This window comes from Ichthyophthirius multifiliis (assembly GCF_000220395.1).
Source record: "Ichthyophthirius multifiliis unplaced genomic scaffold scaff_1120509250104, whole genome shotgun sequence".
Lineage (NCBI taxonomy): Eukaryota > Ciliophora > Oligohymenophorea > Hymenostomatida > Ichthyophthirius > Ichthyophthirius multifiliis.
This window is the reverse complement of record NW_004087083.1, coordinates 14,422-37,440: the sequence shown is the minus strand read 5'-3', so window position 1 is coordinate 37,440 and position 23,019 is coordinate 14,422. Positions and strand designations below refer to the sequence as shown.

Sequence of the window (23,019 nt, the reverse complement as noted above, 5' to 3'; positions counted from 1 at the left end):
AAGGGTTAAGTAATTTTAATCATAAAACTTAAGCTTTTTTCTTTTATGTGAAAGCTATTTTACTTTTGAAAATTTCCTCTATATAAAATAAAGGATTAGAATGTATTTTTTTTTTTTATTTATTTGTAAAAGAAAAAAAAATATATATATATATATTTTTTTTTTTAAAGAAAATCTGGAGAATTTAAGAAAAAATGCGTTGTTTAATTTAAATAAATCTCTAGAAATGTATATAAATTTAAATTCTTTGTAAGAAATTAGGGATATATATTATTTATAAGCTAGAATATATGATGATATGTAACTTTATCATCATAGAGAAAATGCGGCTTATTTCTTTAGTTTATGTGATGATATGATTAAGAAAAATTAACTGAATTCATTTGTTTCCATTTATCATATTGAAGATTTATAATTATATTAGATTTAATTAGCTTTGAGTTAAAATATTAAAAAAGCATTTAAAATTATTAGTTTTTAATATGATAATGAACTATGATTATATATATATATTTTATATTTTAATAAACAAAAATTAGTTGTTTTTTTTGTTTTATTTAAAAAAAAAAAAAATATAAAGTATTTTTTTTGTATTATTTTATTTATTTTTTGCAAAAAATAAAAAATTAAAAAAAAAAAAACTTTTTTATTTACTTAATCAATATTATAATATATAATTAAAATTAGTAAAAAGAAAAAAAAAAATATTATAAAAAAATTTAAATGAATCAATATAAACTGATTAGTAAGAAAGGAGAAGGTACATTTTCAGAAGTATTAAAAGCCCAATCATTAAAAACGGGAAACTTTGTGGCAATAAAATGCATGAAAAATCATTTTAATTCAATAGAATAAGTATAACGTTTAAAAGAGATTTAGGCTTTAAAAAAATTATCGCCACATTAACATATAGTTAAATTAATTGAAGTTCTCTATGATGAGCCAACCGGTAGATTAGCTTTAGTATTTGAATTGATGGATTAGAATTTATACGAGGCTATAAGAGGTCGTAAATAATACTTAAATCCTTAAAAAGTAAAAAAAACAAAACAAAACAAAAAATAAAATATAAAAAGGCTAAATTTTATATGTACTAACTATTAATAGCAATAGATCACTTACATAAAAAAGGAATATTTCATCGAGATATAAAACCAGAAAACATCCTATTATTAGGCGACCATATAAAATTAGCAGATTTCGGTTCATGTAAAGGTATATATTCGGAACATCCTTATACAGAATACATAAGTACAAGATGGTATAGAGCACCAGAATGTTTACTTACAGATGGATATTATACTAGCAAAATGGATTTATGGGGTGTAGGTTGTGTAATGTTTGAAGTGATGAGTTTGTTTCCCTTATTTCCGGGCAATGATGAATTAGATTAAGTTCATAAAATCCATAATGTTATAGGAACACCAAATTCGAAGATTTTGGAGGAATTTTAAAAACATGCGACTCATATGGAGTTTAATTTCCCTTTGAAAAAAGGGACTGGTATTGAAAAATTAGCGCCTCATATTCCTAAAGAATGTATTGATTTAATTTAAAGGTTACTTATTTATGATCCGAAGGAAAGAATCACGGCTGAAGAAGCACTAAAGCATATTTTTTTTAAAGATTTATATTAAATGGATTAAGAAAATGCAATCTTTTAAAATGCTTTGGGGTCTAAAAGTATTTCTGGAAATAATAATGTGAATTCTTAGACGAAATTAGATGGATCTTAGATGGTTAATGACAATAATAAAAATTCACTTAAATAATAATTTCAGTAATTAGCAGGGAGTAATGTTTCTAATGTTAATTTTAATTAAACCCTTAAATAATAATAATAATAATAATAATAAATAAACACTTAACCTGAAAACGTTTTTTATCCAGTCCTTTCGATTAAAAAAGCGACTAATCCTTATCATAAAAAGAAAGCGTCAAATAAAAAAATTAACTCCTAATATCCTTCTCTAAATGTTAATTTAAAAATTGATGGAAATTATAATAATTCGGGAACCGATGAAGATATTGATAGCAAAAATAAACATTAGTTCCTTCCACCTATCAAAAATTAAACTAATATGAACTCTATTATGTAAATTGATGCGAAAATTAATCTCTATAAAGGTTAAAATACACTCAAAGCTAAATAAGTTAATTATGGTGTATTCTAACATAATGTTTAAAAAAAAAATAAGAAATATAATGAAGATTATATTATTTTTGGGAAAAAAGCTAATTTAAAATAATGATTAGTTTTATTTTATTATTTTGGATTTAATTTTGAAAGTATATATATATATATATATTTATGTAACTCCAATTATTTATTATTAACATATTTTTTTTTTTTATAAAAAAAAAAAAAAGAATTTAATAATAAATATTATTTATATATATATATATTTTTTTTTTATGTAATTTTATTTATTCTATTCTCTATTTTTTTATTAAAAATATTAAATTCATTATTATTTTATTTTTATATATTTTTAAAATGAATAAATAGTGAGCATATCTTAAACATAAAAAATACATTTAATATAATATATATAAAAAATATCATATATTAATTATATAGATATAATATTTTATCTAATATAAAATGCTTTACATTATTTATAATAAAAACATTTTTAAAGTTTATATTATTTATAAAATATATAAATTAAAAGAAAGTATAACAAAATAAACCTTCATTTTTTTTTAAATAAATAAAATATATAAAATTAAAAACTTGTTCTTATTATTTTAAATTAATAAACAAATAATGAATGAAAGAGAAAAAAACGATAATATATTAACGAAATAAAATGATAATAAATTTAAAATTGTAATAGCTGGAGATAGTAATGTAGGAAAAACAACTCTTTTTTGGTAATATATAGAAGGCTATTTTCCTGATGATGTTTCTGATTTAAAAGTAAATGGATATATGTAAAAAATCAATTAATTTTTTATATTAACTAAAAATAATTTTTTAAAAAAAAATGAAGGTAACTATGGTAGATTTTAAAATAAAAAATTTCATAATAGATGGAGAATTGATTAAATTACATATATGGGATACTGCTGGATAGGAAAGATATAGATCATTAATAAGTAATTATTTTAAAGGTACACATGGAATATATTTTGTTTTTGATTTATGTAATAAATAATCCTTTGAATCAATATAAAATACATGGTTTTAATTATGCAAAGAAAAATAAGAGGATGCTTGTATAATTCTTGTGGGAAATAAGTCAGATTAGAAATAATAAAGATAAGTTTTATAAGAAAATATAGAATAATATTGTAAAAATAAAAATATTTAATATTTCGAAGCAAGCGCTTTTGATGGAAGTAATGTAAATAAAACTTTCGAATATTTAGCAAGATAAATTAAAAAAAAATGGTTTGAAAATGAAATTAAGGAAAATGAAAATTAATCTAGATAAGAAATTATATAAAATAAAAATAATTATAGATAAAGCTATGAACTGAATAAGGTCAAATAAAAAAATCATTAAAATTAAAAATGTTGTAAATGATTTTAAATTTATATAGGTTGAGTAAATTATTTTGTTTATTATTAGATAAATTTTATATATTTATTTGAATATGTTATTTTTTTAAAAAAATATATAAATCTAAGAGTCTATTTATAGATATAATATAGATAAAATTTTAAATAAAAAAAATTATTAGTCTAAATAAAAATAAAAAAAAAGGTAAATAAATTAAAATATATATATATATATATATATATATATATATATATATTTATATCTATATATATTTCTATATTATAATAAATAATGATAATTTATCTTTTTAAAAAAAACAAAATATTCTATAAAATAACCTTTTTAGTTAAATTTATAATAAATTGGTATATCACATTTAGTATTTTTATTTCATTTTTTTAGCTTTTCCAGATTTAAATCCATTTTACATATTATAATTATAAGTATTAGTATTATAAATTACATTTAAATTATGAAATTTTTGCAAATGTAAGTCGCTTATTAATTTTTATTATTAATTATTTTATGTATTATTATTTTGCTTTATTTTTTTTATTATTTTTTATAAAAAATATATATATTAATTCTACTTTTATATTCTAATGCCCCAAATTTTATTTCGTTCTTTATGTAGGCGAGTATGAATATGCATCATTTTCCTTTATTATAAATAAATTAATAGATAAAATTTTAATTAAATAAATATTTTTATGTCATTATTTACTCCACTATTTAATTATTTTTTATTTATTTAAGGTAATTCATTTTAATTATATGTTTGCTTTTGTTTATATGCATTAAAATTTTTATCTTCTTCTTTTAATACTTTAATAAAAAATATTTTAAATAAAAATAAAATTACTTTATTAATATAAACCTATTGGTTAATAAAATGTTTGATGTATTTTATTCAAACTCTAATTTTTTTTTAATATATAATATAAAAATAATTTTTATTAAGTTAAATATTTACTATTGTATATATTTAAAAAATAATAAATAATTTTTTTTATAGAATACTATATTTTTTTGCATTTAAAATTTTTTTTATTATTCGTTTTAAATCTTTAATTTGCTTTCATTATTTTTATCCTAATTTTGATTTTATCCTCCCTTTTTGAATTATATAAATAATAATATTTATTTTATTATTAATAAGGAAAAAAACATTATTTTTTTTAATTTATTCAATAAAAGATCCATCATTCATTTTATAATTATAAACTGTATTCTACATAATTTTTTATCCTTATTATAAATAAGAAGGAATAGATTTTTATCCAAATAATCTATTTTATTTTTCATTAGTATTAGCTTCAGTTTTAATAAAATTATTATTATTTTCTTATTATTTTTCTTATAAATTTTCATTATTATTACTATTTTTTCTATAGTATTTTTTTTTTTTTTTTTTTTCAAATGTAAAACAAATTAAAAAAAATTACTCATCTTAAATAACTTTATTATTAATAAAATTCTTTTTATCAATTTATTTTTTAATAGAATTATCTTTTTTCAACTCCTCATATATATTTTTAGGTTCTTCATTTTCGTTTTTATATTGATCCCTAATTTCATCAAAATATGGATGTTTCATTGCTTCTTCAATTGTAATTCTTTCTTAAGGATCCATTTTAAGCATACCCTTTTTTTTTTTTTTTTCTTTATAATTATAAAATATACCTTCATTATATTTAATGCTTTTTTGCTTAATTTTCCTAAATATCTTCTTTCTAAAGTTTCAGGTTTGTTTATTTCTGGAAATTTCATACCTAAAAATCTCGGATTTTTAATAAATAATTCCTTTTGTTCTACTGTCAAAGGTCCCAGCATTTTTTGTATCAAATATAATTAGTCGATTTCATTTTCTCCAGGGAACATTGGCTAACCATCTATTAGTTCACCCATTATACAGGCTATAGCCCATACATCTACCTCTTTTCCGTATTTTTAATATTATAAAAGTAATTCAGGGGCTCTATACCATCTTGTGGCAACATAATCGGTTAATAATTCAGTTTATTTTGATGGTAATTATCTTGCAAAACCAAAATCGCAAAGTTTTAGCTCATAATTGTATGGGTTTACTAGTAAGTTTTCTGGTTTGACATCCCTATGGATTACATCTTATTTATGACATTAATTTAAAGCTTTTAATAATTAATATATTATGCATCGTATTATTTCAGGCTTTATTTTTTTTTAATTTTTAAATTTTTTTTTTTATGTATACATCTAAACCAGAAGGTTTTTATTCCAAAATTTCAAGAAGATTTTTTTCTACATATTCAAATACTAAATATATTCTTCCTTTTCTAAAAAAAAAATAAAAAGAAAGAAAAAAAGAAAAAAAGAAAAAAAGAAAAAGAAGTGATAAAAATAAAACAAAAATTAACGTAATTTTTTTTTTTTTAAAAAAAAAATAACCTTTTAAATGCTTCTTTTAAATCCACTATATTTTTATGCCTTAATAATCTTAACATTTTCACTTCTCTTTATATATTTTTTCTTACTATTTCATCGTCTTCGGTTTCTTTAAATTTTTTTATAGCAACTTATTTTATTTATTTTTTTAATATTTTTTTTTTTTATATATATTATTTATGTTTGTTTAGTCTTTTTCTTGATTGAATATTTATTTTTTTAATATTAATACCTATTTCTTTAGTTTCTCTGTTTTTACATTTTAATACAACTCCATATGCACCTTCACCGCTAACTCCTAGTATTTCATATTTATTCATTATTATTTACTTTTATTTTTTAATATTATTTATATTATTTTAATTGTTTTTTTATATATAATTGAAATATTATTGATATTTTTTTTTTTTTCTTTGTTTTTTATTTTAATTTAAATTAATTAATTATTAATTTGAAATTGAATAGTTTTTGTTATAATTAATATTAATTCATTATAACTAAATAACTATCTAAATTATTTTTTATACGAAGTTATAAATTTTAAATACACGAAAGATATATGAAAAAATATTAATTAAAAATGAACTTTTTAAATTTGTTTAATTACGAAAATTATTTATTTATTTTAATAAAATAGATATGGAAGTGCATTTATATATTTTATATATTTAATAGGATTATGAAAGTAATTTTTTTAAATAAAATTTATATATTGAATAATTATTACTTAAACAGGTATTGTTTTTTTTTATGATTAGATATATAATAATTTAATTTTAAAGTTCATAATTAAGGGATATTAAGAAAAATAAACTTTTTATATCCGAAATTAATAAAAATTTAAATTAACTTTTTTGATTTTACTATTTTAATTTATTAAATATAAAATAAATATAATTTTCAAAACTATGAATTAATTGAAATTAAAATCTAAAAAATATAAATAATAATCATAATTTCTATTATTATTATAATATAAAATAATATTTTATTAATTATGTATATATATTTAATTAATAATAATAAAAACATATTTATATATATATATATATATATATTATATATATATAATAATAATTTTTGTATACATATATATATTATCAATAATATATTTTAAATATTAATAGAAATAAAATAAAGAAATACCTACAATAAAAAAATAAAATAAAATAAAATAAATATAAAAAAAAGTTAAATGAAAAAATAATTGTAATTTTAAAATAGTATATAAATAGAAAATTCATATATTGATGATATATAACAATAAACAAAACCTTAAGTTTCTACATTAAATTCAATTTCTTATCTATATTAAATCTAAACATAATTTTCAAATATAGATAACGAAATTTAGAGAGAAAATGAAGATTTAATAAATATATTATATAATAATTTTGATAAGAAAACTTAATAATAATTATTATAAAAATATAATATGGAATTCGTTCGTTCATATTTACAAAATGAAATTATTTTGTTTGAAATAGAATTTCAAGAATTTTAATATATAAATATAATTGATTTTATATATGTTTTTATTAAAAACTTTAAAATTGAAAAAGATGAAACTATTTATTTAGTTTTATCTTTAATTGATTTTTTCGAAAGTGTACTCCATATTGATAAAGCAGATACTAATTTATAAAAAGAAAGATTTTATAATTAAAATTCTATAAAATTTTAAGATATAACTCTCTTTTTAGTTCAAAATCACCCCTTAAATATTGATTTATAGCCTTAAGAAATAAAGATTCCAAAAAAACTTATTCCAATGCCAAAAATGTTTGATATGGAAAAAAATGAAAGAACAATAAGAGAAGTAGATATGGAATTACCAATAATATATAATTATTAAAATAAATAAATAGCCAAATTAAATAAAGTATTTTTATTTTTGTTATTTGATGTTTTATTTAAAATAAAAAAAAATAGGAAAAAATGTAAGTTGATAAAATTCATCATAAAAATAATAATATTTAAAGAAGTTATTTTTCATAAGAAATAAATAAATTAATAGTACTTGATTAATATAGTGATCATTTTCTATTTTATGATGATAATTGTGTTTTATTAAAGGAAATCCATTCCAAAAGTAAATAAAATAGGTAAAATTATTTTGCCTTTATTTTCGCTTTAAATAATAATAAAAAAAGTTGCTAAATTTGTCTGGACTTTGCTTTTTCTGAAAAATAAAAACGACTTGGATCTACTTTTAGAGATGGTTATTTAGTTTTTTGGGATTATAATGATGATTTTAAAAATGAAAAAAGCTTTCATGTAGGAGAATTTCTATAAGAAGAATAATAAAGAATATGGTATGTTTAATCTATTGATAAATGGATTACTACTGATAATGGGTGTGTGTGTTTTTTTTTATTTTATTTTTTAATTTAAAAACATTTTTATATTATATTAGGAATTTCTTAAGTATATGGAATTTAGAAAAAGAAGAAGTAGAAAATAATATAAAATCTGAACTTTTTCATAAAGGAATTAGTAATTTATTTGAAATTTTATCTTATTAAGTAGTTGTTGTAACTTCTGTTCCTAATATACTTTCAGTTTGGGATTTTTTTGAAAATAAACTTATTTAAAAGGTTAATTTTATATTTATATATATATATATATATAAAGAAAAAAGATAAATGTTATTAATAAACATATAAACTTAATTTAATATTTTTAATCTTTTCATGTTATTCTTATTTCTGGTTATGACTCTATTATATCTATATATGAATTTGATCCTTTAAATAACGATATTACTTAAATAGGAAAATTAATAGGACATAATTCAACAGTAACTGCTTTTAGAAGTGTGGAAAACAGTAAGATGATAGTAAGTAGTGATGATAAAAATAGTAATAAAAATTTGGGATATAATTACTAATAATTGTATTTAAACTTTAAGTATATATATATATATCTATTTAAAAAAAAATATATATATATTTTAAAAAACATTAAAGATATTTTGTTAAAAAATTAAATTAATTTTATACATACGACTTTAAATAAAGTATTTTTTATAAGCTCAAGAATTACTTCTATGGAATTCGAACAAGGAAATAATAATAATACTTAAAATAAAAAAAATACTCTTATTAATGATCAAAATTAAGAAGATATTTATCCTATAAGCACTTTTTTAAATAAAAAAAATTAATAGCTAATAGTTTGTACTGTTTAAGACATAAGAATTATAAATGCTTAAAATGGAAGATATATAAAAATAATAAAAGGTATTAATGATGATAAAGTATATAAATATATTTATTTAAATAGAAATTATTAACTAATATAAAAAAATAAAAGGAAGATACAATTACAAGCATTTAAATGATTGATAATGGAGAAAAATTAATAATAGGAAATTAAAAAGGAATTATAAAAGTTTATAATTTAAAATATTATGATTTTATTTTTTAAATGTAAATAAGTTCAGGGGCTATTAATTAAATTAAATTTGATGAGGAAAATTAATTGTTTATAGCTGCTTCAACAGACAGTTAAATTATAACCTCAAAAATAAATCAAAATTTTAATTTTTAAAAGGTATATTAAAAAAAAATATATATATTAAACTTAAAAATAATAAATAAATATATATGAATATATAAAAAAAATTATATATAAATTTATATATATATATATATATATATATATATATATATTATTTATATATTTGTATCTATATATACAAAAAGATTAGATAATTAATAAATTCTCATTATGGAAAATAGATTATACTTATGGAAGTATCTGTTTATCATAATCTAATTGTTACTGCTTCAAATGATAATCTTTTAATATTCTATAATTACGAATATGCAAGAATTATAGCTAATTTCGAACTTGAATAAACACAAGCTACATCTTTACAATTTATAGATGGATTTAGTATTTTAATTATAGGAACATCTTTAGGCTATATATATTTTGTTAAGTTTCATAATAATGAAGAACGTATTGAATTATAAATTATAGGGAATATAAATTTAATAAAATCGTTGATATATAGAGAAGAAAAATTAAATAATAATAAGGTTTAAATAATAAAATAGGTAAAATAAAAAGAAATTAAAATCTATATATGATTATAAATTTTATATAAATAATAATATTTTATAAATATTTTTTTATATATATCTATTAATTATAATATTTATATTTGTATTTGTATTTATTTATTTTATAATATATATATAATTAAGGCATATTAATAATAAATAAAATCTAGAAGGGATTAAATTTAATTCAAACAAAAATAATAGCTATCATTCGGAGATAAATTTTAAAAATTAGAATTTAATAATAATTAAAAGAATTAATAATTATCACCTATTAATTCATAAAAATTAAAAAAATTCGAAGATCAACAAACAAATTAGCTTAAATATAATGTTTTTAAAAGACAATAAAAAAAAACACTGTAAGTTAAAATCCAATTAAAAACACAACTAATTAATAAAATGAAAATCTAGTTTTAAATTAATCACCTATTAATAATATTGATATTGATGGACTTTACAATAATAATGAAAAAATTATTAAAGGAGATGAAAATTAATTTATGTAATTATATGATGAAGATTTATAAGATAAAAATTTTCATGAATTTTTACCAGTCAAAAAATTATCATCAAACGCATATGCAACAAATTTAATTGTTGATATTCAATTATGTTAATTAGAAAATAATTTAAATTTTTCTAATAATTAAAATGAAAAATCTTAACAATTTTAACATATGTTTGATTTAAAAAACCTTAAAAATTAATATCCTTTATATTGTTTTTTAATAGTGGGTTTATAGAATGGGGAAATGAGAAAATATGACATAATAAATATATTTAAATAGTAATAAATAAAAAAAATAGAACACACCAAAACTAAATTAAATTATAATGCTTTTAGATAAATAATAAATGATTTTAATACAAATTTGTTTAATAATAAAATATAATATTTCAAGTAAAATAAAAATAATATCCTGAAAATTATAAAAGTAAACTCTTAAATGAAATAAACTAAAGTAATTTAAAAATTTTAATGCTCAGTTATCAAAATGTAAAAAGTAAGGGGAATGATTTCATCTTTAGATGAAGATTTAGATCCGAATTTCGGATTTTCTTAATTTATGTTAGATTTAGTTTAGGCACACAAAGATGGATTTACTAAATTATAAAATATTTAGGTTCAATTTAATTTTATATTAATTTATTTATTTATTAATATTAGAATTTTAGTGTAGTTTCTTGTAGTTTGGATAATTATGTAAAAATATGGAATTATTAAAAAAATATAGAACTTTTGGGCTCTATAAGTATGGTTCATCCTTTACCAATTTAATGGGATTTTTAAATTGATTAAATTGATTTTTTCAGGAATAAACTTATGTAAGGTATTTAGGCTGTGTTCTTAGTTTTAGAAAAATATAAATAAAATATGAAAGAAGATGTTTTATAAAAATTTTAATTAAATTTTGAAAAAATATATAATAATTAAGTGATAAATGAACATTTCGAATAAAAAAGTGAAGAATAAAAATAAGTTTTATTAATGAAAGATTAATATTCACCCAAAGATATACTTTATGAAAAAATAAAGCATTTGTATAAGAAAGAATTGAATGGTTTAACATTAAAATAAATGTAAGAATAAAAAAGGATTAAAGATACTTTAAAAGAAAGAAATAATATGTTGAAAAATGAAAGTAAATAAACTAAATTATATTTATATAAGTATTATATACATATATTTATTGTTATATTTATATATATATATATATATATATATATATAGACGTTTAAAGTATTAATTAAGATGAATAAAATAAAACTCATAAAAATTTAATTTAATTTTTAAGTCCAAATTATAAATTAACTCTTTTAGATTAATTCCACTATTTATAAGAATAATATAAATAAGTTTAAGATTTTGAAAAGAAATTAAATTTAGTTTAAAAAGAGAATAAAAATAATAATGGATAAACTAAGTATTATATATTTTATTTTTATATGATAATATTGTAAAAATAATTAGCTTTACATTTTAACCTAACTAAACAAGAAAAGAACATGATAGTTTATTTTTTGGATTAGGCTTATAAAATAAATAATAAAGCTATAATAGTTAGACAAAACTAGATAATATACCTTTAAGAAACACAAATTCTTAAAAATAGAAATTCTTGACTGAAGATTCTAAAGCTGTTTATTATATCTAAAATAATAAAAATTCTTAAATGTCTAATAATTAAGTTACAGGTAGTTAATAACTTATTAAATTGAATAATTTAGACAGGAAAACTGGATATAAATGTGATTTATTTTAAAATACAAATACTTAATCTGTAGATAGAAAAGAATTTATTGATTATGCTTTTTAGAAATAATTACTATCTTAAGAGTTATATAATTCGAGAAATTTTAATAATATACCAAATTAATAAGCAAAAGAATACTTGTTTTAGAAGAGTGATTTTAAAAATAATCATTAAGACGAGATTTTCACAAATACTATTTAAGATAATAAAAAATAAAAAACTAATTAAGAAGATAATACATAATTTTAAAGTATTGAAAGAATATAAAGTAGTAGTATAAACAATAACTTTTATAATCTTTTGACTTAAAATAGCTCATAAGTTTCAAAAAATAATGGTTTTTTTAAAAAAACTTAATAAAAATGCTTTTAGAATGTAATGAAAAACCTTTAAACTAAATTAATAAAATCAAAATAATATAAAAACTAAAATTCTAATAATAATAAACATAATTATTATAAATAAAATATTAATTTATTTAAATTAACTTAGATAAATTTTTAATATAAAAGATATAGTTCAGAAAAGCTAATTTAAGCTAAATTTAAAAAGGAAAATAATGAGTTTTTTTGATATCGAAAAAAAAAAATAATATTTAATTATTTTTTTATTTTTTTAATTAATTAAGTTATTCTTTTTAAAATACAAAATAAAAAAAATATATTAATATTTTTTAAATAAATAATTATTATAATTTATTAAATAAAAAAAAATATATTTGATATATTTTTTTTTATTAATAATATTAGTTTTTTTAGTTTTTAATAGAAATTTATATTTAAATTAAAAAAATAATTGACTTTTTTATTTTTTATAATTTTAAAATAGTTTTATTTTAAGTAAAATATTGTTTTATTTACAGTCAGAGTTCAAAATATCTTCGACTTAATATTAATATCCTAAAGTAAAAAAATAGAATAGGATGTTAAAAAAGGTTGTGTAAATTAATATTATGATACTTTCAACAATTTTTATCTATTTAACATATTATTTAATTAATAAATTATCATAGTTGCATATATTTTGATTTTAAATATATTATTTTTTATTATAAGATTATTTTATTAAAATATTGAATTTTTAACATTATTATTATCTAAAGCAATTTTTATAATTTATAAATATTAATTATAATAAATTATTTTTATTAAATGATAAAATATATAATTAAAATTTATTTAATAAATTTAATTGTTTAATTATTTTTGTGATTAATTAATTTAAAATTATATTATTTATATATAATTATTTTATTATTTGAAAATATTTATTATTTAGCAATAATTTTTTTAAAAAATAACTTTTTTATTAAAATGAAAATATAATTTGTAAATTTATTTTTAAATTTAATAAAAATGGATATTTTTTGATGAAAAAGGTATTAATTAAATTAAATTTCATTTTTTAATTAAATAATATTTCTAGTATATTTTTTTTACGTTATAAAATAATATTTTTTCAACAAAAAAATCAAATTTATAAAAATAATTATTTTAAAAAAGAAAAAAAAAAAAAAAAAAAACATATACAAAAAAATAAAAGTGAACTTAATAAAATAGAAACTAAAATAATGCTTAAATTTAAAAAAATCTAAATAATAATAATATCTTTATTATTTCTTGCATAGTTTTTAATATAATCAAAAGCATAAAAATAGATAAACAACACAGAAAAATCTAAAAGTTCTTCTAATCGTCAATAATAAAAATAAAGTCCAAAAGAAGAATTACCTACTTAACCAGTTTAAAATACTATAAAGGAAGAAAAATTATGTCCAAAAGGACAATATTTAGATATAGAAAAAAAAGTATGTTTATATTGCAATGACGGAGAATATAAAGAAATCGAAGGCAACGAAAAATGCAAAAACTGCTAAAAAGGATATTCATGTTTTTATCGAGATTAACTACAAGAAAAATGCGCCAAAGGGGAATATTCAGATAAAGAAAAATAACTAGAATGTATTCCATGTAAAGACGGTGAATATAATGAAAACGAAGGAGAATCTAAATGTAAAAACTGTCCAAAAGGAAAATCCTGTTTTTGGAAAAATGAAGCCCCAACAGATTGTCCAGCCGGAACTTACCAAGATTTAGAAAATTAAACTGAATGTAAGCCTTGTAAAGACGGTGAATATAATGATTAGGTAGGATAAACTAAATGCAAAGACTGCCCTGAAGGAAGTTATTGCTTTAGAAATGATATGGCACCCATAAGTTGTCCTACGGGGACTTATCAGGATAAGAAATACTAGAACGAATGTCATGAATGTCGAGATGGAGAATACAATGATTAGACAGGATAGACTAAATGTATAAATTGCCCTGCTGGAAATTATTGCTTATGGAAAAACATACTTCCTATACCATGTCCTATAGCAACTTATTAAGATAAACCGAATTAAATAGAATGTATATAATGTCCTTAAGGATAATATAATGAATAAGAAGGATAAATAGCTTGTAAAGAATGCCCAAAAGGAAATAAATGTGAATGGAAAACAGACGTTCCAGTACCTTGTCCTGAGGGAAGTTTCTAAAATAAAATTAATTAAGAATAATGTCTATAGTGTCCCGATGGCTATTATAATGAAAGATAGGACAGGAAATATGTTAAAAATGTCCGGAAGATGGAAATTGTAAACTTGGGAAAGATAGTGAAGGTAAAAATTGCTCTTGTGCAAATAAAGACTAAGTTCCAGTCTATTGTGCTTCTAGTATACTTAAAGTTGGAAATGTATAGTTTTGTCCTTAAGCTTAAATTAAAATTGATAATTGTGGACCGGGAACTTATAAAATATTGGATATTGATGGTATTACTATAGTTAAATGTAATATATGTCCAGATGGCTAATATTCTATAAATTAAGATAATATAGAATGTATTAAATGTCCAATTGGTAATTATTGCCCATATGTAGATGAATCACCTAGAAAATGCCCAAAAGGGACTTTTTAAGATGAATTAGGGAAATCTATATGTAAAACATGTCCGGATGGTCAATTTAATATATAAGAAGGGTCTTAAGTATGCCAAGAATGCTCAGCTGGGAATTTTTGTCAATTTAAAGATTTACAGTCTGTTAAATGTCCTAAAGGATTTTTTTCGAATATTAAAAATAGTGTTTCTTGTTAACCTTGTGGCGTAGGAGAATTTAATGTAAGTGAAGGAAAAACTAAGTGTATAGAATGTTCTCCGGGAAGTTTTTGCCCTTATAAAGATATATTGCCAATTGAATGTTTCCCAGGTACTTATTAGGATAGTTCCAAGTAAATTTCTTGCAAATAATGTGAAGATGGCTAATATTAAGACAAAAGAGGACAAACAAAATGCGAACAATGCAAAAATAAAGCCTTTTGTGTTAAAGATTAGGCACCAGTTGCTACTTGCGATGAAGGGTAATATATAGACCCTAAAACAGGCAAATGTGTATACTGTTAGTAAGGATTTTACTTGCAAATTGACCCTAATAGTAAGAATGCTTCATGTACACTCTGTCCTAGAGGAAAATCTTGTTTTTATGCATCTTAGCCTTTCGATTGTCCAGAAAATACTTACGCGCAGGAAGGTCAATCGAGATGTTATAACTGTCCTGAAGGTCTATTCTGTCCTGTAGGAGATATTTAGCCTTTGTATGTGTATAAAAATTTTGATAAGAATAAGATTTTTAGTTATTTTTTGATTCTAAAGAATAAATACAATGTTTAGTAAATATAAGAAAACGATAGTTAGTAATTTTTCTAAAAAGACGGGATTTATGGTACTATTTTTTATTAAAACTAATCTATTTTTGTGACTTTTAGGTACTAAGGAAGAGATTCGTATTATTAATGGACATATGATTTAAATGAAGACTAGTCAGATTCAGATGTTTGTGTAGGATATTGTTAAGTGCATAAAATATGGCATGGATATTATTAAGTAATAAAACCTGACTTTCTAAATAAAATGAAAACGATAATGAGCTTATATCCATCTGCTTCTTAAATTAATTTTATTGGGGCAAATATTGGGGCTGCAGTAGCTACATTAGCTGCTGCTGAATATAGTAAATAATATTAAAATAAAATCAATTTGTATACTTTTGGTAGTCCAAGGGTTGGGAATGAGGCCTTTGTGAGCTTTGTTAATGGATAAATTAAAGGGGAAAATTTCAGGATGACTCATAAGGATGATGTGGCAACTACAATACCTAGTAGGTTAAAATTTAGGCATGTCGGATAGGAAATATATACGGCGAATAATGAAGATTTTTATGTTGTGCCGTTGGGGATTGATGGAGAATATACGAGGTCTGGGAATAATTTCCACAGTTATTATAATAGCATGTTTGAAAAACCTATTAAGGATGCAGAAAAAGATGTTTATGGTGGTATTTTACTTATTAATTTAATTTTTTTGGCGGTTTATTTGGTTTGATTTTTATATAATGTTATTATATTTGTATATAAAATTTATTATATATATATTATTATAATTTTTAGAATTTATATATTTTTTTATATATTAATTTGTATTTATTGCATGCTTTATTTCGATTGCGAAAATAATTTTTTTTATTATTTTTTAATTTAATTTGTAAATTTAATAATAAAAATCTCTCATATAAAATAAATTAAAAAAATTATATTAAATACAATTAAAAAATTGACTATTTGAAAACATTATATAAATTTATTTATCTTTTATTATATATTATCTATATTTTTATAGACTTTTTTTAAAATAAAAAAATAGTATTTTAAAAAAAAACTATTTTAATTCAAAAAAAAAAAAAAAAATTCTTTTTATATAAAAAATTTGATTACGTGCATAAATATAATTTAATTTTTTTTAAAAAATATAATTTTAATATTTAATATAAATTTATTTTTTCTATTTATTATAAGTATTTCAATTATAAAAGTTAACAAATAGCTCTATAAAAAAAAAGAGTTAATATAAATCAAACAATATATATATAACAAATTATAATAGTTAAATGTAAGACTAACAAAAAAATCCTTATTAGCTTTGGCAGTTGCCTTAAAAAAACGAAGACTCCTACATTACAGGATTAAAAGTTTAAAACTCATTAAATCCCGAATAACTAGTAAAAAGAAAAAAAATCAAAAAAATGATAAAAAAAATAATAATAGGTAGAGTTTATTCCATATAAGGGAAAAAAAGTAAAATTTTACAATTGTGGTCCGACAGTAAAAAATAATTTTTTTTTCCAAAAATGATTTTATATCTAAAATAGGTATATGATGCTTCACATTTAGGGCATGCAAGAACTTATGTAAGTGTCGACATGATAAGAAAAGTAATGAATAGATATTTTGGTTATGATGTATTTTTCTGCTAAAATATAACAGATATAGACGATAAAATAATAGACCGCTCAAATGAATAAAAATAAGATTTCGCTTAATTCGCTCGTAAATGGGAAATAGACTATTGGGAGGATATGTAATAATTAAATGTTGATAAAGTAAAAATTGATAATAATAATACATTATATTATATTTTATATTCTATATGTATATATATAGCCTGATGCAATAGTTCGAGTAAGTGAATATATTCCTGAAATAATCAATTACATAAAGAAAATTATCGAAAATGGATTTGCTTATGAATCAAATTAATCAGTTTATTTTAATGTTGAAAAATTTCATTGTACTTAAAACTAATGCTATGCAAAACTTGAGCCTTAATCTGTAAATAATAAGTAAAAACTAGATGACGGTGAAGGTAAATTAGGTGTAAAAAATGATTCTGAGAAAAGATCATAGAAAGATTTCGCATTATGGAAGGCTAGTAAACCCAATGAACCTGAATGGGATTCACCATGGGGTAAAGGAAGACCTGGATGGCATATTGAATGTTCTACTATGGCATCTGAGATATTAGGGTATCCTCTAGATATCCATATGGGAGGAGAAGATTTAAAGTTTCCTCATCATGATAATGAGATTGCATAAAGTGAAGCTTATTTTAATAAAGAAGAAAATAATTAATGGGTAAATTATTTTATGCATACTGGACATTTACATATAGAGGGATTAAAAATGGCAAAAAGTCTAAAAAATTTTATCAGTATTAAGAATTTAATTTAGAGATTTTCAAGTAGAGTTTTGAGGCTTATTTTTACGAAATAAAACTACGATTCTATCATGGATTATTCAGAAAATACTCTAGAAGAATATAAAATTAAAGATAAGAAATTTAGCGAGTTTTTCATAACTATTAATGCAATTTTATTATAGTTTAATATAAATATTAGTTTAAAATGGGAAAAAAAAGAATTTGTATTAAATGAATTTTTTTAAGAAAAATAAGCATTAATTCATAAACATTTTTAGAATAATTTCAATATACCAAAAGTAATAGGAGAAATAGAAGAAATAATAAGATAAGTTAATATTTATTTAAAAGAAAAACCTTATATATACCCATTATTATTATCTATAAGTAATTATGTTAAATATATTTTCTACTGTATAGGTATATGCTATGATAATAATGTAATTATATATATGTAATAAAAAATGTATAAAAATAAATTGATGATATAAATATATATATATATATATATATATATATATATATAATTACATTTATAGAATAATATGTAATAATAAGAAGACATTTTTGTTTTATTAATAAATGAAATTTCATCTTTCAGAGATAATGTAAGAGGTTCAGGATAGGATTTTGTAAAAATATAAGAATTATCATAAAACTACTAAGATAAATTAAATAAATTTGCCTCTAAGAAAAACATTAATGATAATACTTCATAAGCTTTTGAAATAGCTACTTATTTCTATGAAAGTGTTTTAAAAAGTGCACAAGAATAATAACATAAGAATATTCTATACGTCTGTGATACAGTTAGAGATGAAAAATTAATTCATTTGGGAGTTAGAATAGATGATGGAAAGCCTGGTGAGTAAAGTTTGTGGAAATTTGATGATAAAGAAATACTTTTGAAAGAAAAAGAAGAAAAACAATTAAAATAAGCATAATAATAAGAAGCTTTAAAGAAAAAAGAATAAGAAAAAATTAAATAAATGAGTGTAAATCCATCTGATATGTTTAGAAATGATATTAAATATAAAAACTATTAATTTAATGATAAAGGAATACCAACACATGATGATAAAGGATAAGTACTGAAAGATAAAGCTGTTTAGTCTTTCCAAAAGAAATGGGATGCATAAAATATTTTGTATTAATAATATTTTTAATTAAATAAATAATGAAAAAGAATATTTATTTTAATTTTAATAAGTAGAAAATACTAAATTAAAAAAAAATATATATATTTAGTAATTTTATATATTAATTATTTATTTAAAATTAATTTTTAATATTATTTATAAAAAATTTTATAAAAAAATATAAATTAATTAATAATATATTTTATTTTATATAAATAATTTCTATTATAAAAAAATTAAAATTATAAAAAAAGTAATATTCATATATATTTTATAATATTTATGTTATTAATTTAATTATTTAATATATTTATAAATATTATTTTTACATAATTTTTTAAAAATATAATAATTTTATAATACAAGATTTTATTATTTAAAACCATTTTATAAATTAAATAATTATATTACTTTAATAAATTATTACAAATTTAATTAATATATTTATTATATTTTAAAAATATTTATTTTAATATAATATTGATATGCAAGAATAATTTTATAACTAATATTATGTAGATAAAATTTTGAAATAATAATAAATAAAAATGTACTTATTATTTTATTTAAATACATAAATTAAAATTATTATTATTATTATTATTATTATTATTATTATTATTATTATTATTAGTATATTTTTATTTTTATTATATTTATTTTCATTATTATTTTTATTACTATAATTATTACTTCTTTTTTTTATTTATTATTATTTCTATATTTTTTTTTATTAATATGTTTTTTTTTATGTTTATTATTTTTTTAATTGTTTTTATTATTATTATTTCATTTATTATTTTTTATAATTTTATTTTTCTTTTTGATTTATATTTTTATTCCAATATTATTTAATATTTATTTTATGAATAAACTATTTCTCTATTATTTATAAATAAATTTCTTTTTTTATAAATATGTATTTTTATAATATAATTGTACTTATTACTACTTTATTAATTTTTATATATTTTAGTTTTAAATAAGATTTATTTTTTTATTTATTAAAAATTTTATAATTTATTATTTTTTTTTAAATAAAAATATATATTTTTATTTTATTTTTTTTCATCATATATAATATAAAATTATTAAATTTAATAAATCTTAATATGCAAGAAATTAACAAGCTACATAATTTCATATATAATTAATAATAAAATAACTCATAAATTTCTTAAATTTAATCTTCAAAATAATATAAAACATTTAAATAATCCTATTCCATGAAAGAACTTGTAAAACTGAAAAAATATAAACATTAATTTTATTATAAAATAGATAGACAAATAAAAATGTATTGATAAAGAATTAATACGTTTGTAATATGAAATAAACTTACTTTAGAATAAATAATCGAATTCAAAACATTTAAACAATATATAAATAAATTAAAAGATAATATTTAACTAAATAAACAGTTAAAATAATTAAAATTTAAATTAAACACAATAAATTATATAAAGATAATCTATTTCATAAGAAAAAAAAAGGTTTAGTCTACATATTTAATCGGATACTTAGAAAAAAGATTAAAAAATTATGAATAAAAAAAATTGCATTTAAACTCCATAAATATTTTTTAAAGTTGTAAAAAATAAAATTAATTCGAAAAACTCTAAAGAAATAAGAGAATACAATTCATTAAAAATTGAAAATTAAAAGAATTATAAATACGAATTAATAATAGGATAAAATATACAATAAAAATAATAAGAAAACAAAATTTAAAACTATTAAATAGGAGAAATTATTGGTATTAATTTTTCATAAATAATAATATATTAAAACATAAAGGTATTGGGACTTATGCCGTTGTAAAATTAGGAAGAAATATAAATACTAACGAAAAAGTAGCTATAAAAATTTATGATAAATTTAAACTTATAGATAATATAAAAAAATAAAATTTACAAAGAGAAATTAAAATTTTGCAAATAACAAATCATCCGAATATAGTTAAATTAATAAAAACAATAAATACATAAAAAACTGTAAATATTATATTTTTTTATATATTAAAATAAAAAATATTAAATATATAATATTTATATATAAATTTATATCATAATACTCATTTTTTTAAAGATATAATTAAATAAATAAATATAATTATATATATTTTTTATAAAATTAGATAAATTTAATTATGGAATATTTAGGAGATATTTCATTATTTTAATATGTTAAATAAAACAAGAAGATATCTAAAAATGAAGCTATTACCTTTTTTTTGTAAATTTTAGATTGTTTATATTATTTGCATTCTAATAATATTTATCATAGAGATATTAAATTATAAAACATATTGTTAGATAAAGATAAAAATATTAAAATTATTGATTTTGGATTTTCAATTATATCTAAAGAAAAACTTAAAACTGTTTGTGGAACATTAAGTTTATTTTTATTTATATATTTTTAAAAATAACTTTACTTTTGCAGGTTATATGGCTCCTGAATTGATAGAATAAAAAGACTATTATGGATAAAATGCTGATTTATGGGCTTCTGGAGTCGTATTTTATACTCTATTATGTGGAAATTTCCCTTTTAAAGGAATTGATGATAAAAGTCTAATAAAATAAATACACGCATAAAATATTAAATATGATCCTACTATAATAAATGAGGAAGGATAATAATTTTTCAATAAAATTTTAAATATAAATCCTAATAATAGACTATCTATCTAATAAGTAATTTTTATTAAACATTATTTTATAACTTAAAATAAAAAAAGATTAGAAATCATCCTTTTATTAAACAAAAATGAAAGAAAAAAATTCTATTGTAAATAAATAAAAAATACTAATTAAAAAAAGTATATAGTATAATAAATACATATACATTAATTTATTGATTGTTTTATAAAAAATTAATTAAAAAATATTATAAAAAAGCATTTAATTTTTAGAAAAATGTATAATTAACTTTTATAATTTGTATAATTTTTATAATATTATATTATATTAATTTTCAATTAAAATATAAATCTTTAATATCTTAATTATGTTTGACTACTATAATTTTTAATATTAATTTTTTTAATTTTTATATTTTTACTTTTTTTAAAATATAATAAAATGAATATAAAATTTTTTATATTCAAAAAATATATTATTTATTTGTTAATTTTATTTAATTTATTCTAAATAATATAATTTATTTATATAATTTTTTTAAAAAAATTAAATTTAACTAGAAATCATAGATATATAAATATAATTAAATATATATATTTATAAAAAAAAATATCTATATAAATATATATATTTATATATATATATATATATATATATATATATTTTTATCTTTATATATATTTTAAAATATTATTATTTAGAATTATTTACAATAAAAACTTTATAATATAATTTATATATTATTTTTTTTTTTTTATATAATTAACTTTTTTAATAATACAAATTAATAATAAAAATATATAATTAAATTTTTACTTTTTTATACATTTAGTTTTTTCTGAAATAATATAAATAATATAATAATTTAATTAGTTTTTTTTTATTAAAATAGAAATTAATAATTA

The 23,019-nt window shown here is 17.6% G+C and overlaps 5 protein-coding genes across 5 annotated transcripts, besides 31 other annotated features; 4 read left to right on the top strand and 1 right to left on the bottom strand. All coding sequences in view use genetic code 6, as the record gives it.

Moving 5' to 3' along the window:
* Window positions 1–690: 690 nt before the first annotated feature.
* On the top strand, window positions 691–2,252 carry IMG5_047710 (long flagella protein lf4, putative; the record flags this gene model as incomplete). Its single annotated transcript, XM_004037563.1, has 2 exons — window positions 691–1,035; window positions 1,077–2,252. Exons 1-2 carry the CDS (start codon window positions 724–726, stop codon window positions 2,250–2,252), a joined length of 1,488 nt encoding a protein of 495 aa, XP_004037611.1. The 5' UTR covers window positions 691–723.
* Window positions 1,831–1,856: a microsatellite.
* Window positions 2,253–2,774: 522 nt separating the features above from the next.
* IMG5_047700 (hypothetical protein) lies at window positions 2,775–3,145 on the top strand (the record flags this gene model as incomplete). Its single annotated transcript, XM_004037562.1, has 2 exons — window positions 2,775–2,937; window positions 2,997–3,145. 2 exons carry the CDS (start codon window positions 2,775–2,777, stop codon window positions 3,143–3,145), a joined length of 312 nt encoding a protein of 103 aa, XP_004037610.1.
* Window positions 3,146–3,401: 256 nt separating this feature from the next.
* Window positions 3,402–3,431: a microsatellite.
* Window positions 3,432–3,727: 296 nt separating this feature from the next.
* Window positions 3,728–3,781: a microsatellite.
* Window positions 3,728–3,793: a microsatellite.
* Window positions 3,794–4,007: 214 nt separating this feature from the next.
* Window positions 4,008–4,049: a microsatellite.
* Window positions 4,016–4,049: a microsatellite.
* A 538-nt stretch (window positions 4,050–4,587) lies between these two features.
* IMG5_047690 (protein kinase domain protein) lies at window positions 4,588–6,042 on the bottom strand (the record flags this gene model as incomplete). Its single annotated transcript, XM_004037561.1, has 4 exons — window positions 5,937–6,042; window positions 5,193–5,824; window positions 4,955–5,154; window positions 4,588–4,897 (listed from the first exon to the last, which is right to left on the bottom strand). The coding sequence occupies exons 2-4, from the start codon at window positions 5,793–5,795 to the stop codon at window positions 4,588–4,590; spliced, it is 1,113 nt and encodes a 370-aa protein (XP_004037609.1). The 5' UTR covers window positions 5,796–5,824; window positions 5,937–6,042.
* Window positions 4,844–4,887: a microsatellite.
* Window positions 5,827–5,876: a microsatellite.
* An 829-nt stretch (window positions 6,043–6,871) lies between the features above and the next one.
* Window positions 6,872–6,942: a microsatellite.
* Window positions 6,943–6,963: 21 nt separating this feature from the next.
* Window positions 6,964–7,003: a microsatellite.
* Window positions 6,983–7,048: a microsatellite.
* A 38-nt stretch (window positions 7,049–7,086) lies between these two features.
* Window positions 7,087–7,137: a microsatellite.
* Window positions 7,090–7,123: a microsatellite.
* A 1,714-nt stretch (window positions 7,138–8,851) lies between the features above and the next one.
* Window positions 8,852–8,894: a microsatellite.
* Window positions 8,895–9,503: 609 nt separating this feature from the next.
* Window positions 9,504–9,618: a microsatellite.
* Window positions 9,532–9,618: a microsatellite.
* Window positions 9,537–9,618: a microsatellite.
* Window positions 9,561–9,633: a microsatellite.
* Window positions 9,634–11,664: 2,031 nt separating this feature from the next.
* Window positions 11,665–11,737: a microsatellite.
* A 1,180-nt stretch (window positions 11,738–12,917) lies between these two features.
* Window positions 12,918–12,968: a microsatellite.
* Window positions 12,969–13,831: 863 nt separating this feature from the next.
* Window positions 13,832–16,847, top strand: IMG5_047680 (mastigoneme-like protein, putative; the record flags this gene model as incomplete). Its single annotated transcript, XM_004037560.1, has 2 exons — window positions 13,832–14,780; window positions 15,107–16,847. The coding sequence occupies 2 exons, from the start codon at window positions 13,832–13,834 to the stop codon at window positions 16,678–16,680; spliced, it is 2,523 nt and encodes an 840-aa protein (XP_004037608.1). The 3' UTR covers window positions 16,681–16,847.
* Window positions 16,848–16,987: 140 nt separating this feature from the next.
* Window positions 16,988–17,022: a microsatellite.
* A 182-nt stretch (window positions 17,023–17,204) lies between these two features.
* Window positions 17,205–22,489, top strand: IMG5_047670 (hypothetical protein; the record flags this gene model as incomplete). Its single annotated transcript, XM_004037559.1, has 7 exons — window positions 17,205–17,353; window positions 17,400–17,456; window positions 17,504–18,770; window positions 18,870–19,477; window positions 19,989–20,019; window positions 21,607–21,868; window positions 21,915–22,489. Exons 3-7 carry the CDS (start codon window positions 17,589–17,591, stop codon window positions 22,487–22,489), a joined length of 2,658 nt encoding a protein of 885 aa, XP_004037607.1. The 5' UTR covers window positions 17,205–17,353; window positions 17,400–17,456; window positions 17,504–17,588.
* Window positions 18,816–18,856: a microsatellite.
* Window positions 20,004–20,071: a microsatellite.
* Window positions 20,054–20,186: a microsatellite.
* Window positions 20,054–20,310: a microsatellite.
* Window positions 20,055–20,310: a microsatellite.
* Window positions 20,458–20,536: a microsatellite.
* Window positions 21,507–21,542: a microsatellite.
* A 6-nt stretch (window positions 22,490–22,495) lies between the features above and the next one.
* Window positions 22,496–22,544: a microsatellite.
* Window positions 22,498–22,540: a microsatellite.
* Window positions 22,545–22,683: 139 nt separating the features above from the next.
* Window positions 22,684–22,777: a microsatellite.
* Between the last annotated feature and the right edge of the window lie 242 nt (window positions 22,778–23,019).